The sequence below is a fragment of the Ambystoma mexicanum genome, chromosome 10 (genome assembly GCF_040938575.1).
Source record: "Ambystoma mexicanum isolate Mex_15411 chromosome 10, UKY_AmexF1_1, whole genome shotgun sequence".
NCBI classification, from domain to species: Eukaryota; Metazoa; Chordata; class Amphibia; order Caudata; family Ambystomatidae; genus Ambystoma; species Ambystoma mexicanum.
In genome coordinates, this window is record NC_090932.1 from 274,059,568 (window position 1) to 274,076,041 (window position 16,474).

General features: G+C 46.8%; 1 protein-coding gene across 1 annotated transcript in view; it reads left to right on the forward strand.

Moving 5' to 3' along the window:
• Nucleotides 1-1,160: 1,160 nt before the first annotated feature.
• The window catches only part of KLHL6 (kelch like family member 6), a 665,920-nt gene continuing 650,606 nt past the window's right edge, over nucleotides 1,161-16,474 (forward strand). The window contains exon 1 of the mRNA XM_069617837.1: nucleotides 1,161-1,549. Within this exon, the coding sequence (XP_069473938.1) occupies nucleotides 1,290-1,549 (260 nt within the window). The 5' untranslated portion in view covers nucleotides 1,161-1,289. The remainder of the gene's footprint in view (nucleotides 1,550-16,474) is intronic.

Consider the following 16,474-nt stretch of genomic DNA (forward strand, 5'->3'; position numbering starts at 1 on the left):
TGTTCCAGTGTGGAGGTGCACCCCTTATTCCCTGACCCTGGTGCCTCACTAGCCTGATGGTCTTGCGTGCTTTCCACGGCCTTGGACTTTGCATGGCCTGGAGGTGCTGCAGCACTTGCAGGTGCACTTGAAATGGCAGCAGGGGTATTCTCCAGCGGTGCCTGCTTGTTGACTGGCGCTGCAGGGATGTTGGTCTCCCTGTGGGCTGACAGCAGGTTCCACACCCTCAACCGCAGGTCGTCCCACTTCTTGTGGCATTCTTTTACTGACCGCCCGGTCTCCCCTACAGCTGAGACCTTTTGGGCAGCCTCAGCCCATATGGCTTTTCTTCTCTGCTGCGTGGAGCACCTCTGGTCTGCGCTGAACAGCGCCCTTGCATAATCGACTATGTGCTTGACAAGCACAGTGAGTTCCGCCTCGTGGATACGGATGTACCGCAGCCATTTGGCCCAGTGCATCCATCTCCGTGGGTGTTACCGTGATGGCGGTGGCATCGGTTCTGCACTGTGCCGAGACGTACGGCCGCCAAGTCGTAATTTTCATTTATTTCCACATTCATCCGGTCACCGAACCGGTGTCACTGCCATCACGGTAACACCGGATTCCGGACTGGCAAACTTGTAATGAGGGCCACTGTGCCTCTTTTGGGAGAGCCTGGCGCCCCTCTGGACACCCTTTGCCCACCCCCCCATGGGGGTCAGCCCCACAGTTTAAAGACCACTGCCTTAGAGGAACCTCTTGGCACAGCAGTTTGTAACCTGCTGCTCTCCAGATGTTTTCACCTACCGTTTCCATGGTGCCTACCATTGACTATGCGCCTTAGGGCAGATTAAGACAGTCATGAAGAACCATTTGAACTTTTTGTGCTTAAAGATGCTTATTTTTCAGGCATTAGGGAAGCAGGTTTGGTGGACGCCAATAGGCACCTGACGATTTCGCAATTCATTGGCCATCAAGGGGCAATCTCTTAAACGCAAGGAGCACGGCCATACAGGGCAGGGCTTCCTTTCCTCAAGCTTAATCTTTCGAACACAGGCATCTTGAGTTCCCCCCAAACACACACAGAGCTGACTAAACTCCACTGGAAACCCGCTGTTGTGTTTTCGGCTACCGCGCGAGAAGGCGCAAGGTTTCCTGTTTTGCCTGTGATAGCCGCAGATAAGTTTGAGTGTCAGGAACAGGAAACTCGCATCACTTCTGCAATGCAACCCAACAGAAACCAGTGAGCGTTTCCACTGGAGGCCACACACACACACACACAGAGCGGCCACATCTCCAGGCCATTCCACATGGGGGACGCGGTGGAGAAAAGTTGCGAGGAGCCCCCGGCGTCCGTGACGCAGGAGTGCCCCCAGAAGATTGAGGATGTCTTGGAGAGCTCGGGCGGGGAGAGGCTGACGTTTGACGACACGGGCCTCTCGCTGCTTCTTCAGAACGGCCTGGAGAACCTCCGGTTGGAGAACTCGCTCACCGACGTGGTGCTGCGCGTGGACAGCAAGGAGTTCCGGTGCCACCGCGTGGTGCTGGCGGCGGCCAGCAACTATTTTAGGTGAACCGCCGCTCTTTTTTAAAACTTTCTTTGTAATACTGTGACATTGGCGATTTAAATATGCACACTCGGCTTTAATGTGGCTTTTATCATATGAGCGTGTAGACTGTACAGCCAAACGATGCAGTCAGAGTAACGCCAGGGACCCCATGTTTCATTGCGCCTCAAAGCTATCTAGTAAGGACATATGCTCAGGAAGTGTTCTGACAAGTTTGACCTCCACGGTTTCCGTAGCCTCTCTTAAAATACGGCAACTCTCCATTATTTACTGACACCACAGGGAAGAGCAGGCTGCCCAACTGAGAATGTGTGCAACTCTTTATGCATGTGCTGCCCCTCGCTTTGATAAGATGAAAAGTTGGGGCTGTGTTTATCTGTATGTAAACCGCACTTCATCACCAATTGGAGGATGTGAACTGTAGCTTTTCCCCCGAGAAATTAATACCACGGGAGCAAGGGACCCACAGATATAACAGGGAGCGACTATTTGAAATGCATATGTCAAGCAAAGTATATGTCACGAGTTTCGCCTCATTCAATTAGAAAACCCAGAAAAGTTGTAGGGGCTTCTAACACCTCAGCTGGTGGCACCCTAAGTGGCTGCACTGTCCTGTAATTATTGGTACTTTTCACATGAAAGCAGTGCTTAATTTGTAAGAAAGTAAGTGCCAGTGCCCAAATATTTGTTTGCACACTTGTGACACGGTGGTCGGGAAGTTCTCCACCATTGCTGCCATCACCCACAGGTGCTCCCCACAATGGGGGTTAAACTACAGCTCAAATTTGCTCATTGGGGTTGATGGATGCTCTTGCTATCACTACTTCATAGTCAATCTCAGTCTGAGCCAATAAGTGCCGGGGCTGCAAACACCCCCACAAATTAAGCACGTGATGGGAGTGTTGCTCCTAGTTCTGCAATGCAGTGGAACTTTTAAACCCCGCTGCCAACCTATCATGGAGCAGTCCCATAGTGCTCACTAGCCCATCCAGCTGTAGATCACTTTACTGCTCACCATAAAAGAATGAACATGTTGTCATTGCTAAATATCCCACTCAGGGCTGCAGATAACAACATGAGCTAACAGTATGTTATTCCCTTGTTTTCAAAGTTGGGAGTAAAAGTTTTTTGATGTTATGTTATTTGGGTTTGTACCGTGCACCGGTGCCATTTTCATGATCTCCCGGTGCTCACGTTGACCTGAAAGAGGAGGAGGGAGGTGGGGGACAAGTCCTAAAAAAGCAAGTGGGGGGACTCATTAACATACCAATTGAATGTGGTGTCACCAGAAATTAGCATATCAAGGTGGCCCCTGGGAAAATGTGGGGGACTTTTGAAAGAAAGTCGGGGACTCCGTCCAACCGCGTGTACCCTAGACATGAGCACTGGTTGGGGGGTTAGCAGGAGAAGACCTGGCGCTGTGCTCAACTGTTAGCGTTGGTAGAACCAGGAGGAACTGGCATTGATGCGGGTGAGTTCTCTATGGGATTTTTGACTTCCGCAGATGGGTGGCCTGAGAGGACAGGGTTAGGGGGATCTGTGGGCACTGGGTATCTTTTGTCAGTGTGTAAGAGGGGTGCAACAGTTTCAGTGAGTTGTGGTGCGCCAGGGTATTTGTTGTAGCCGTATATTGAGTTGTAGAGTAAGTAAGCATTTGTTGAGTCAGATGCTCGGAAGGTGAGAGTGTTGGCTGGTTGGGTGATTTGTATAGGAGCACAATTCTACTTGACATTCCTGACTCATATTATTTTGGGAAGTTAAGCTATTGTATATCACAATAGGCCCGTATAATTCAAACACTATTTGTTCCTATGTTCCTATCCTTTTGCTTAAATAAAAAGAAGCATTTTTATCATATAGGCCGTCTTCACATCCTCTTTGTGGAAGGTGATGCCCAATGTCACTGGTCTCAACACATTGCCTGAGCAGTGAAGGTGGCATAAAGGATCACACACAAGCACACGAGAGCGCACACGTGCGGGCGCGCCCACACGTACCCTCACATTCTGCTAAAAGGCACCCAATTCTGACTGTCACCCCTTGGGGCTGCTTGTTAGCAATCTGAAGGCCTAATCAGATTTCGGATACCTGAAGGCCCCAGTGTCCTGTCCTCATGTGATGGCCCTGTGATTTTCAGGGAGCAACTCGCTCAGCAAGGTGCCAATCAGGCCAGCAGGAGAAGGCACCAGTGCTGGCATTCTGCTTTGGGCATGTTATCACTAAGGAGATAGACAGCATATTTGAAAAATGTATAAATGGTAAAAAGAAATAACATGGTTGTGGCACTGAGCTGTCTTTATTGGGTAGGCGCAGGTTTGTTGATGCAACCTTTAGACTATATATCTTAATTCCCACCCGTAAATGACCTAATTAAGCGGACCTTTCTCTCGTCCGATCTTTATACTATGACTGCACAGTTGAGGACAGATGGTGACCCACACCAACAACCGTCCACTACAGATTGCTCACAAGGGCAATGTTCTGGTAGAGCAATAGGCAATGGGTGAGACCATGGATGATTACGTTGTAGCCAGAAGCAATGTTTAGCTCATTACACCAGCACTGAATGTGCTTTTCAATACTTTGCCACTGGATTGATTCAGCGATGCAAAGACTGGGTCTGGATCTGTTTACGCTTCATCGGCTGGAATGCATAACCCAACCAATGCGCATCCAGTGCGGCAGGTGGAGTGGTCGTGGTTGCCAAAGGTTTGATGTCAAGAGGTAGGATATGTCCACTTTTAGATGGCCACAGGCTGTGAGGCTGGAAACGAGCTCTGAACATGTTTACTAAAGACACATCTTTGACTCTCGTGTATTGGGCCAGCAAACATCCACTGCGCAGCAGTATAGATTATGAAGGGTACATCATGCTGTTAGTGGTGTAACATAGAGTGAAACAAAATAACTGGAGAATCCTTGAACGTTTTTTGATGCAATTTAGCATTACTTGCACCATAGAACCATTTTAACACTAACAATTAAAAAAAAGGTGCGCTGCTGAGCCGACATATGTTTCGCACACAGGAATTGACCTTCTTCAGAGTCGTAAGTTGTAACCCTTCAATATGGCTCCCTCGCCACACTCAGGAGGCAGGTCACTTTGCCTCGCACAATGTAACCAATTTTGAAGATGACCTCAAGACGCTGTTATTAAGCATGAATTTTATTATCACATATTCTCTGTGATATGATATATTTTATTTATATCACGACTATACACAAGTGTTTCCATGCGCGATGAGGCGAGGGAGCGGAACAAGAGTGAACAAGACTGATCTTTCCAGTGACATTGAGATCGTGCAAGCGCAGGGGAAAGAGAAGGGGAGAAGTGCCAGGGGAGTAGATGAAAAGATTACACATAAAGTGACTCAGCTGGACAGATGACAGGATACCGCAATAGGTAACATTGAACGTTGTTATAGAATTCAGTCTAGGGTATCCAGCAGTATTTAAACATAGTGTGCTAGCATCAGCAATAGACATGTGACTTGACGCAGTATAAAGGAACAATAATTCCAAGATGGCGTCTCGTCGCCGATAACACTAGGAATAGTGGAAGCATACACGATGTACAGCTATGGCATTGGAGGGGAGTTCAACAGCCTTGGACGGACTCCGGTTTTGCAATATGAAGCTACTATTAGGAATAGGTGATGGGGTGACCAGATGGTATACAAAACATAAGCATATGCAAGGCAGTCTTACTAACATAAGGCTTCTCACTCTAAATTCCAGTTGAACTTTTACCAAGTCATTATATAAGACGAGGATATTTATTAGATGACATTATAATTACTTATGACACCACATCACCACAAAACTAGTTCATTACACTAAGTTGGCATACATATTGAGTGCTCGTATGGATTTTGTTATAACTGCAGAGCAAAGATCAAACAAAGCACACACTCATCAATAGAAGGAGATGGGCAAGTAACCAATTCATTGCTATAGTTGAGAAATTAACAGTTCAGCACACAGGCTAGGTAGCATCCAAATATACTGTTCTATGTATTAATACAAGACTCATTCCGGGTTTGGAGCTAACCATGGAGTAATTAGCTCCATGGTTGCCTCCGAAACTGTCCCAAATCCGGCATGGTGAATGGAGTAATTACCGGTCCATTCCAGGGTTGGAGGGACAGGTAATTCCCCATTCACCTTTTGCCCTTCCCCATTCCCATTTCTGCCCCATAGGGCTTAATGGGAATGGGGAAGGAGGTAATTACGGCACCGTAAATTACGGTACCGTAATTACCTCCGAGGTACCTTTGCGGGTCCCGTACTTAACTCCTGCTAAAAGCAGGAGGTAAGGAAGGACCCGCAAAGGGAACTCGGAATACGGAGGTAAGGGATTACCGGCATCGGCACCCTTACCAGTGCCGGTAATCCCTTACCTCCAACCTCGTAATGACCCCCCCATTGGTATTATCCTTTCCCATTTTTAGTTTGGGCTATTAGGTAGTGCTTTTGCATCACATGTAAGCCGAAATTATTGCATTACAGTACAGATAAGGGAGAAATTACATGTGAGGAGGGACACAACGCTTGCCGGTGTTGTTTGGTTGTTTGTCCACTCATTGACTGCCCAGGGCCATGCTCATCCCTACGGCCTTTTCCGCTCGGTACCTGCCCCTCCCCACTCAAAACACCTCCTCATACGAACTGAGCTCGCTTTAATCAAGCCTTACCATCAAACTATGCACTGAAAGTGACTGTCAGTGTTTTTTCAAAACTGTCTTCTGAGAGTTAATGACTTAATTGGAGCTGTAAGCGTGCTAGGGGTGTCAACAAAATGTCTTAACCACTCAGCCACTCGATTTACATGCACAATGCCTGCCTTCACTGGAGTCGTAATAAAAACAAGCTAGCAGTTTGGGCTTGTGTATAACTATCAGGCATTTGCCAGGCACTGCTATTATATGCCCAGGTACTCAGACCATTTTTCAGCTGCTACGGCAGTGCCTGGCAAATGCCTTTCTCATGCCTACACACTAGCAAAAACTGTTGGCATTGCCAGTGTTTGTTGATATAATGTTTTTAAACTATTTGTACATACCACGCACTGGGCAATTTATAGATTTCGAGGCCCTAACAGTGAGACACGCATGTGAGAGTTCAGTAAAATAGGAGGTCTATCACTTCGTAAGCAAACTGCATGCACTTGCTATTTTCAAACGCCTTTAGGACGGGTTTACTGTTATTAGCATGCATTCTATATGAGTCACCATATCAGCCTCCAGGCCAACCCGCTATTAGCTCTACTAGAGGACTGAATTCAGGTTTAAATATGGGATCTTGCACAATCATTAATCACTTCAGGCACTGGCATTTGCAGCAGTTATTTAATCCATGGCTAACAATGTGTTATAGTATGTGAAACCAGTAGTTGTGACAAATTGATATGGTAATTCTTATTGAGAATTTCATTCTTTTTTCCGGTTTTGTAATTGACTATTCCCCTTTTTTCCCCTTGTTTGTTTTGTACTTGTCTGTTCTATTTGTACACGTGTATGTGATTTACCAGAGGTTAGAAGGTATTTCAAATGATTTTTGATATGGTTATACAACGAAAACCTTTCTCAAATTAAGCAATCAAGAAATATTAAAACAAGAAGAATGAAAAAACAAAAGAGAAAAACAAAAACAATCATTTTTAAACGTTAACTTACATAAATATAATGTCCTCAATAGCTCAAAAGTTAAAAGCTAAACGATATCCATACATTCAAATGTAAAATTAGTAGTTTTTTCACCTACTACACACAAATCATCTAGATATATACATACAAAAGCAACAAAATCAACAATAAAAAGGGAATATTGTCTCCCTAATAAACTTCTATTCCATGTTCTACCTAAATCATTTGAAATAAAGTGTAAGGCAGCAATGGTCAGAGAGGTAGAATTCCCTGTTAAAATTCTGTTCCAAAAACAGGAGCTAGTTAATATGAAGGTATTGTGAACGAAGAATGCAACGTTCAATTCTCGCTGACGCTGTAACCTAGGACAGGAAATAAAAAGATGATCTAGTGTCTGGATTGTGTTCAGATAATGACAAATCCTACATAAATGACGGTCCCCGGGAATATTATGTCTGACCCCAATCACTTCATTCGATGGCTAGAGATTATCTTTGCCTCATGAAGGTTTGCCACCCATATCGATCACGGAACTTGAATAAATATTTTTCTAGCTGATTTATACCCCTGTGCTCTCCAGTGGAGTACTTACAACAATGTGTAGTTAGTAGCACAATCTCTCATGCATATCTAGTCACATACCTGTAATTTGTTTTTAACTGAATTGGGATTAAGGACTAGGTCCCTTTTGTCGACATTTAGAACTGGCAGGAGATGTTCATTAGACATCACCCAGTTGGTCAGAATTATACATGAAAGATTTCTCCACTTTCAATTTAATGAATAATGACTGTGTGGAGAGCCCACGATTTTAACAAATAGGGTTAACCTTTCCATTCAACCATTTTTTGTAGAGAGCTGACACCCAATTCCTGTCTTATCATCGATATGGGGACTCCATTGGGTAGGTGTAAAGTGGGTTGCCACAAATTGCCCTCAACCAGAGACCAGTGGATGTCATTATTTGTAAATTCTGCTCCGTATAATAACCAAGGTGTAATCTTAGCTTTATAATATCTTGACAATTGTAAAGTACAGTAGTGCCCAAATGATCTTTCCATTTTTTGCAATTGGGCAGAGTGAGCCCAGGAGGCAGCCTGAATATCCTTATAAGCATTTAGAACCAAGTGCTTATGCTTAAACAAGGAGCTGAAGTATTTCCAAGATTCTACTACCTCTAATTGTGAATGATGAGTATACCATTGAAATGCCATGGTTTTCGATTTTTTATGATTACAAATCAGGATTTATATTTTAGGAATATTAATCTCCAAATCTAGGGTCCTCAAAAAAATACTCAGTGGCCCTATCAGGGTCCTCCCAAGTTAAATAGTATCATCTGCAAAGAGCATATACTGAAAAGCATGAGAACTAAGACGCAGGGGAAAAATCATAGAGTAAAAAAAAAACATTTTTCCAATCAGCTATGAAGAGATTGAAGAGGGTGGGTGCCTCTTGTAGCCCACAGTCGGTGGTAATCGGATTTGTTAAACGCCCGTCCCCATCCAACCTCAATTGAATTTGGGTTTCGGCATTAAGATGTCTAAGAATGTTGACTAGTTGAACTGGTCAGGCCCAACTCAATAGCTTTTCCCACAAGATGCCTCTGCTCACTCTATTGAAATCAATAGAGAGATCAACAGAAATGAGAAATATAGGGTACTGTTGTGCCTGGGCATGTTCTTGAAACACATGTAACAAAATTCAATTTTAAGAAGTCATATATGCTTTCTGAACTCTGATTGGTGAATGCTGTGGATGTTCACTTGAATGGCCCACCTCTCCATACCCTTTAATAATAAAGTAAAAAAGATCTTACTGTCCCACCGCTGCGACCATGGAAGCTATGGGCAAGATGGAGGCGCTATTAGGTCTCTACGGCTTGTCTGCTAGCGGTCCAGCCTTTGTTTTGCTGCAGGCATTTAAGGAAGCCACGCCCGTTGCGATTCGCGTTGCAACTCGCTTTCGCTGACTTTAGTTTTGTCCCTCTCCAGTGCCTTCCTTGTTTTCCCCTTTCTCGGCAATTCCCCTTTTGCTCCCCTGTTTTCCCTGCTGCTCTTAGCCTTCTCGCCGGGTATCTGTTCTCCACCCTCGCCTTTCTTTCTATTCTATTCAGTCTACTTTCCCCGGCTTTGGTTTGCTCTGTTTCTGTGGTCAGCCTCGCGCTGCTGCAGACCCGTCTCTCCCGGCGGCTGGGTTCCGACTTGCCGGCTCCCACCCGCTCGGGGTCACTTTCACTTCATCTCCGTTCTCGCTCTCTCTCTCTCTCTCTCGCTCATACTCTCTCGCGCACTCTCTCTCTCGCTCTGACTTCTCGCTCTCCTTGATCTTACCTGTTCTCCGGTAGAGCTTTCCTTTGTTTACCCTGTTTGTTCTTGTGATATCTTACCTTCGTCCTTCCTTGGACGCTTCCGTTGGTATTGCTGAAGCCCTCTTCAGTGGCTTCACCCTCTGCCTCTCCTTCCCGGGCTCCTTCATTCCTCCCAAGGAATGCCCAGAAACAGTGCCGCCATCCATTGGAGTTACAAACAAGATCGTTGATGCAAGACCATACCAGCCTCTGGGCCTTCAAATCCACCCGGCCATCATCATCTGCAGCTACACAGGGTTTTTTCTGCCTTTTAGGCTTTTTCCCTGTTTTGAAGGAGCGGGCTCCCCAGGGTTCACTTGACTGTTTTGTGCCATCAACGGTCAAGGTGGCCTCGGGAGGAGACTGCCCCTATCTCTTTGAACGTAAGAAGGGGAAAGGATCTCTAAAGAAGGAAGACGAAGAGGAGAAACCCCCGAAGGACCGGAGAAGAAGACAGAAGGTACTCAGCCACAGTGAAGATCCAGGTGAGGTGATCCCAGGGAAAGGAACTGTGGGCAGTGACAGTTTGCAACGCCACCCAACTACTATGGCCTCCTTGGAGCAATACCAGGAGATGGTGACAGCGATTCAAGGCCTCCAGGCAGAGGTTCAGAACCTCCGAACAGAGAATATCAACTTACGCCAACAATTAGCGGCTCGAGAGGATTTCCGAGGCGACTTACCTCCCCTGACGTTCTCCTTTGGGAAATATGATGGCAGTCCTCAACTCTTGAAAGAATTTTTGGATGCCTGTATGATATACTTTACGTTCCGACCTAAGGCTTATGAGCTCGACAGAGCCAAGGTCGGCTTTCTGGTCTCCAACCTTGTGGGCAATGCCTTGGCCTGGGCTACTCCACTGATAGCTCAGGCAAACCCTGCTGTAAATGACTACACTCAGTTCACTCAATTAATGCGTGTCAGATTTGAAAGACCAGAGGTTCAATATTCATCCTATGAAGCCCTTCTAGACCTCCGTCAAGGAAACCAAGATGTCCAGACTTATGCTTCCACATTTATGAAATTGGCTACGGAGGCGGGGTGGCCGGATTCAGTACAGCAGACCCTCTTCCGACGAGGCTTACATGATGAACTCAAGGACGAGCTTGCTCGGATGGCACGTCCTGCTTCCTTCCAAGATTTGGTCACGATGTCTCTGCAGTTGGAATACAGATTGCAGGAGCGAAGGTTAGAAAGAAGGAGGTTCAGACCTCATCCGTCTGTAGGAATCCCCACAGCAAATCCCCCTACCAGACCACAGACAGAAGAGCCTATGCAAATAGGAACAACTAGAGGTCCGTTGACTCTCGAGGAACGGAAGAGACGCAGAGACCAAGGTCTTTTCATGTACTGCGGATCCTCAAAGCATCTGCTTCGGAGATGCCCCGAGGTACCCCCGAGACGCTCGGGAAACGCATCTCCCCGGTCTTGAGCAGGGAAAGGAACCGGGCTGTGCTGAACAATCCCTGCAATTCTAGGCAACAGGACGAGTCGGGAGAGGACCATAGACTTATGCTATTTACGGTTCATCTTACTTTTGAATCTCTCGCTTCACTAGAAACCTTGGCTATGTTGGATTGCGGTGCTGCAGGAAACTTTATTGATATTCAGTGGGCGCAAGAACAAGCTATTCCCCTACATCAAAAGGACTGTCCTTTGCCAGTAGAGGGTGTAGACGGAGCCCCTCTCTCATCTGGACCCATCATCAAGGAGACAGGTCCAGCCACCATGTCTTTGTTTCAGCACCAAGAACAGATCACCTTTGATGTAATTACAGCTGCCCACTTCCCAGTCATCCTGGGCATACCCTGGCTACGCAAACATAATCCCAGGATTGACTGGTCTGCTAACACTGTATGTTTTCTGTCGCCGTATTGCTCGGCTTCGTGTCTAACCCAGGCATCTCCTTTTGAGGGGAAGGGAGTCGCAATTCCAACCTCCTCGGCTGTGGTTCAGACGATTCCTCCGTATTACCAGCAGTACGCCGAGATGTTTGAAGATAAACTACCCCGTACTTTACCCCCACATCAAGCAGAGGACTGTGCCATCGATCTGAAGCCTGAAGCATCGGTTCCTTTTGGGCGCATGTATCCTATGTCCCTACCAGAAAGAAGGGCACTGAAGGAATATCTAGATGCTAATCTACAAAATGGCTTGATCCAAGAATCTCATTCTCCAGCAGGGGCCTCAATGTTCTTCATTCCCAAGAAGGGTACCGCAGAACTCAGGCCGTGTATAGATTACTGAGGATTGAACAGCTTGACTATTCGAGATAGCTACCCAAGCCCCTTATAAAGGAGGTACTTGAAGCTGTAGAAGGAGCTTCTATCTTCACCAAGCTAGATCTTCGGGGAGCCTACCACTTGCTGAGAATAAAGAAGGGGGATGAGTGGAAGACCGCCTTTCGGACTCCTCTGGGACATTTTGAATATAGAGTCATGCCCTTTGGTCTGGTGAATGCCCCCGCCGTATTCCAGCGTTTCGTTGATAAGATCTTCTCGGACTTGTTATATGCCTCAGTAGTGGTCTATCTGGACGATATTTTGGTCTTTTCTTCTTCCCTTTCAGAACATCTAAGGCATGTCACTCAGGTCCTCCAAAGGTTAAGGGAAAATCAGCTCCTGGTTAAGCCAGAGAAGTGCGTCTTCGAAGCTGCCTCAGTGTCATATTTAGGGTTCATCCTCTCAAAGGAGGGGGTGCAGATGGATCCCGAATAGGTAAGGGCAGTCCTTAGATGGCCTACTCCAAAGAGTCCCAAGGAGATACAGAGGTTTCTGGGTATATCCAACTTTTATAGACGATTCATCCCTAATTTCTCTGACATTGTTTTGCCCATCACTCGTCTTCTTAAGAAGGGTCAGAAGTTTGAATGGGATAAGGATGCCGATCAAGCCTTCCAGTTACTCAATAAGACCTTCACGACAGCTCCCATTCTAGTGCAACCTAACCAATCTCTCCCCTTTGTGGTAGAGACGGACGCCTCCGGAGGGGCAATTGGAGCCACCCTCCTACAGACTGGCAAGGATGGAGTGGAACATCCGGTTGCATATTATTCCAGGTCGCTTACACCTATTGAAAGGAATTACTCAGTATTGTAACGAGAGCTACTGGCGATCCGCCAGGAATGCATTGAATGGAGACATTTATTACAGGGAGCTGCCCATCCTTTCTGGTCCGTACAGACCACCGGAATCTGAAGGTTTTGCAGCAGATGGAGTGTCGTAACTCCCGACATGCTCGATGGGCCTATTTTTTTCCCCAATTTGACTTTGAAATAACATACCTTCCCGGAAAGGACAATGCCTTAGCGGATGCTCTTTCCCGGAGTCTGGAGTACCAAGAGAATCAGGGCCAGGATGAAATACTTGCGGGCAAGAGAATCCTGGGAATGATTAGCTCCTTCTTGCAAGAAGTAGAGCTTGCCACCAGTCATTCCGAAGTGTCATCGGAGTACCAACCACTCCTGGTAAGGAGGGGAATGTTGTACTTTCATCAGGGCGCACTGTACCTACCATCTAAGGAACTCCAAACTCAAGCCTTGTATTGGTGCCACGACCTTCCTTCGGCTGGGCATAAGGGCCAAGGGGCAACCCTACATTTGGCTTCTAGATATTTTTGGTGGCCGAGAATGATAAAAGACATTAAGGCATACGTGACGGGTTGTCCAGTATGTGCAGCCAACAAGCATACCACTCACCGACCATTAGGCCTGCTCCAACAAGAACCTCTACCATCACAGCCATGGGAACATATTTCTATTGATTTTATTGTAGATCTTCCCCCCTCTAGGGGGTACACAGCTATCATGGTGACTGTAGACACCCTGAGCAAGATGGCACATTTCTCTCCCTTGCCTGGCCTGCCTTCTGCTCCTGCTGCGGCTGAAGTATTCCTGAGAGATGTGGTGAGATTACATGGCCTGCCCCGGACCATTGTGTCTGATAGGGGGGCCCAATTCACCTCACGTTTTTGGTCGGCGTTATGTAGCTCTTTGGGGATAAAGAGAGCTTTATCTTCTGGTTACCATCCCCAGAGCAACGGCCAAACAGAACGTTTAAATGCCACCTTCGAACAATATCTCCGCTGTTTCTGCCATCAGGAACAGGACATGTGGCAGTCCTATAAGCATTGGCTGAATTCACCTACAACAATACCCAACATTCCACTACAGGATTTAGTCCCTTCTTCTTTACCTACGGGTATCATCCGAGACACATACCTCTTTTTGGGGTACCTCCTACAACTGTGCCCTCGGTTGATCAACGCCTTCATGATCTTCGTTCCATCCAAAAGGAGGCGGTACAGAAGTTGGAGGCTAGTAGGATCCGCTACAAGAAATACGCCGATAAGAAGAGATCACCTAATCCCAGGTGGACAGTAGGAACCAAGGTGTGGTTATCAACCAAATATCTCCCAAGTTGGATTCACCCAGGAAAATTCTCGGCCCGTTTCATAGGTCCATTCCCTATTTTGTCTCAGGTGAATCCTGTCGCCTTTCGTTTACGACTGCCACATAGTTTGAAGAAGATTCACCCTGTATGTCATACCTCTCTCCTGAAAACTTATCATCCCGATCCCATGAGTCGTCGTAGACTCTCCTCCTCAAGGATCGAGGATCCTGACCCTGAAGAATATGAAGTGGAGAGGCTGTTGGATTCCCGTTACAGACATGGCACCGTACAGTATTTGGTCCATTGGAAAGGGTATTCTGCTGCAGAACGATCTTGGGAACCCAGACGTAACATTCACGCCCCACGTCTGCTAAGACTGTTCCATCGCCTTCACCCAGGGAAACCCGGAGGAGAAGGGATGAGGAGAGGGCATACTGTCACACCGCTGCGACCATGGAAGCTATGGGCAAGATGGAGGCGCTATTAGGTCTCTACGGCTTGTCTGCTAGCGGTCCAGCCTTTGTTTTGCTGCAGGCATTTAAGGAAGCCACGCCCCCTGCGAGTCGCGTTTCAACTCGCTTTCGCTGACTTTCGTTTTGTCCCTCTCCAGTGCCTTCCTTGTTTTCCCCTTTCTCGGCAATTCCCCTTTTGCTCCCCTGTTTAACCTGCTGCTCTTAGCCTTCTCTCCGGGTATCTGTTCTCCTCCCTCGCCTTTCTTTCTATTCTATTCAGTCTACTTTCCCCGGCTTTGGTTTGCTCTGTTTCTGTGGTCAGCCTCGCGCTGCCGCAGACCCATCTCTCCCGGCGGCTGGGTTCCGACTTGCCGGCTCCCACCCGCTCGGGGTCACTTTCACTTCATCTCCGTTCTCGCTCTCTCTCTCTCGCTCATACTCTCTTGCGCTCTCTCTCTCGCTCTGACTTCTCGCTCTCCTTGATCTTACCTGTTCTCCGGTAGAGCTTTCCTTTGTTTACCCTGTTTGTTCTTGTGGTATCTTACCTTCGTCCTTCCTTAGACACTTCCGTCGGTATTGCTGAAGCCCTCTTCAGTGGCTTCACCCTGTGCCTCTCCTTCCCGGGCTCCTTCATTCCTCCCAAGGAATGCCCAGAAACAGTGCCGCCATCCATTGGAGTTACAAACAAGATAGTTGTTGCAAGACCATACCAGCCTCTGGGCCTTCAAATCCACCGGGCCATCATCATCTGCAGGTACACAGGGTTTTTTCTGCCTTTTAGGCTTTTTCCCTGTTTTGAAGGAGTGGGCTCCCCAGGGTTCACTTGACTGTTTTGTGCCATCAACGGTTAAGGTGGCCTCGGGAGGAGACTGCCCCTATCTCTTTGAACGTAAGAAGGGGAAAGGATCTCTAAAGAAGGAAGACGAAGAGGAGAAACCCCTGAAGGACCGGAGAAGAAGACAGAAGGTACTCAGCCACAGTGAAGATCCAGGTGAGGTGATCCCAGGGAAAGGAACTGTGGGCAGTGACACTTACTAGGAGCACCAAAAAGGGCTACCGGCTGATTGTTGGAAGGGTCCTGCCAGGCTCCCTTTTTATATAGATGGACTATATGGGATAATTTCAACACGGTTGGAATCAGACACGTTTTAAGCAAATTCTTAAACAAGGAAAGGAGAATAGAGGCTCTTAGCTCTGGATTGCCTTTAGGAGTATCTTTGAGAGTCTGTCTGGGCTCGAAGCTCTCAAGGGTTTGCATACAGCCAAATTCTATATACCAAGGGGAATTGTTTTCAAGAGTTAATGGATGCTCCAGTATTTGCAGAGGAGTGTACATTTCAGAGAATTGGGCCTTCCAAACGTCCTGTAAAATGATATTGGCTTGAGTGGAGGCTGGATCAGTTCCAATGTTATTAACCAACAACCAAACGTTGTATGTCTTCCCTTGACTCCAAACCCGAAGCATGTGCTCAGAGGGGTTTAAATGTCGAAGGGATCATCTGAGTTCCGAGGGGTTCAAATAAAAAAGGGATCATCTGAGTTCTCTTTTTTAGACTGTACTGCTGAATCAAAAGGATGGGAATGACTAGGTTTATTCCTTGAAGATGCCCCTTCACCCCAGCATGGATCATACACCCTGTGATCTTGCTTAGCAAACTGGCGTATGATGTATGTACAGCAATTTTACCTGAAAAGAAAGCGTATGAAAAGTGAAACATGTGTTGGCACAAGGATACAAGGAAGTCTCACAAGGGACATGTTGAGCGATGAAATGTTCTGAACTAGTGTATAGTTTAAATATGATTGAATACCAGTACGAGTAACATGGTACCAAATGGTATACCTGCAAGGCAACAAAAAAATAAATCCACCTGTTCTATGCCAGTTGCGTACAACTCCTCCTGCACGCCAACATCCAAGCTGCTCTCCACAGTGCCTTTACACACTTTTCACCATTTATGAGATCATCTGATATGATAACCCCATATTCATTCCCCTATTTGGTGACCTTTAGAGCCTCAACTCTCCCATATTGCACTGCTTATCAGGATGCCTGATAAGGGGCTTCATGCTTCTTACCTCTGCTGGA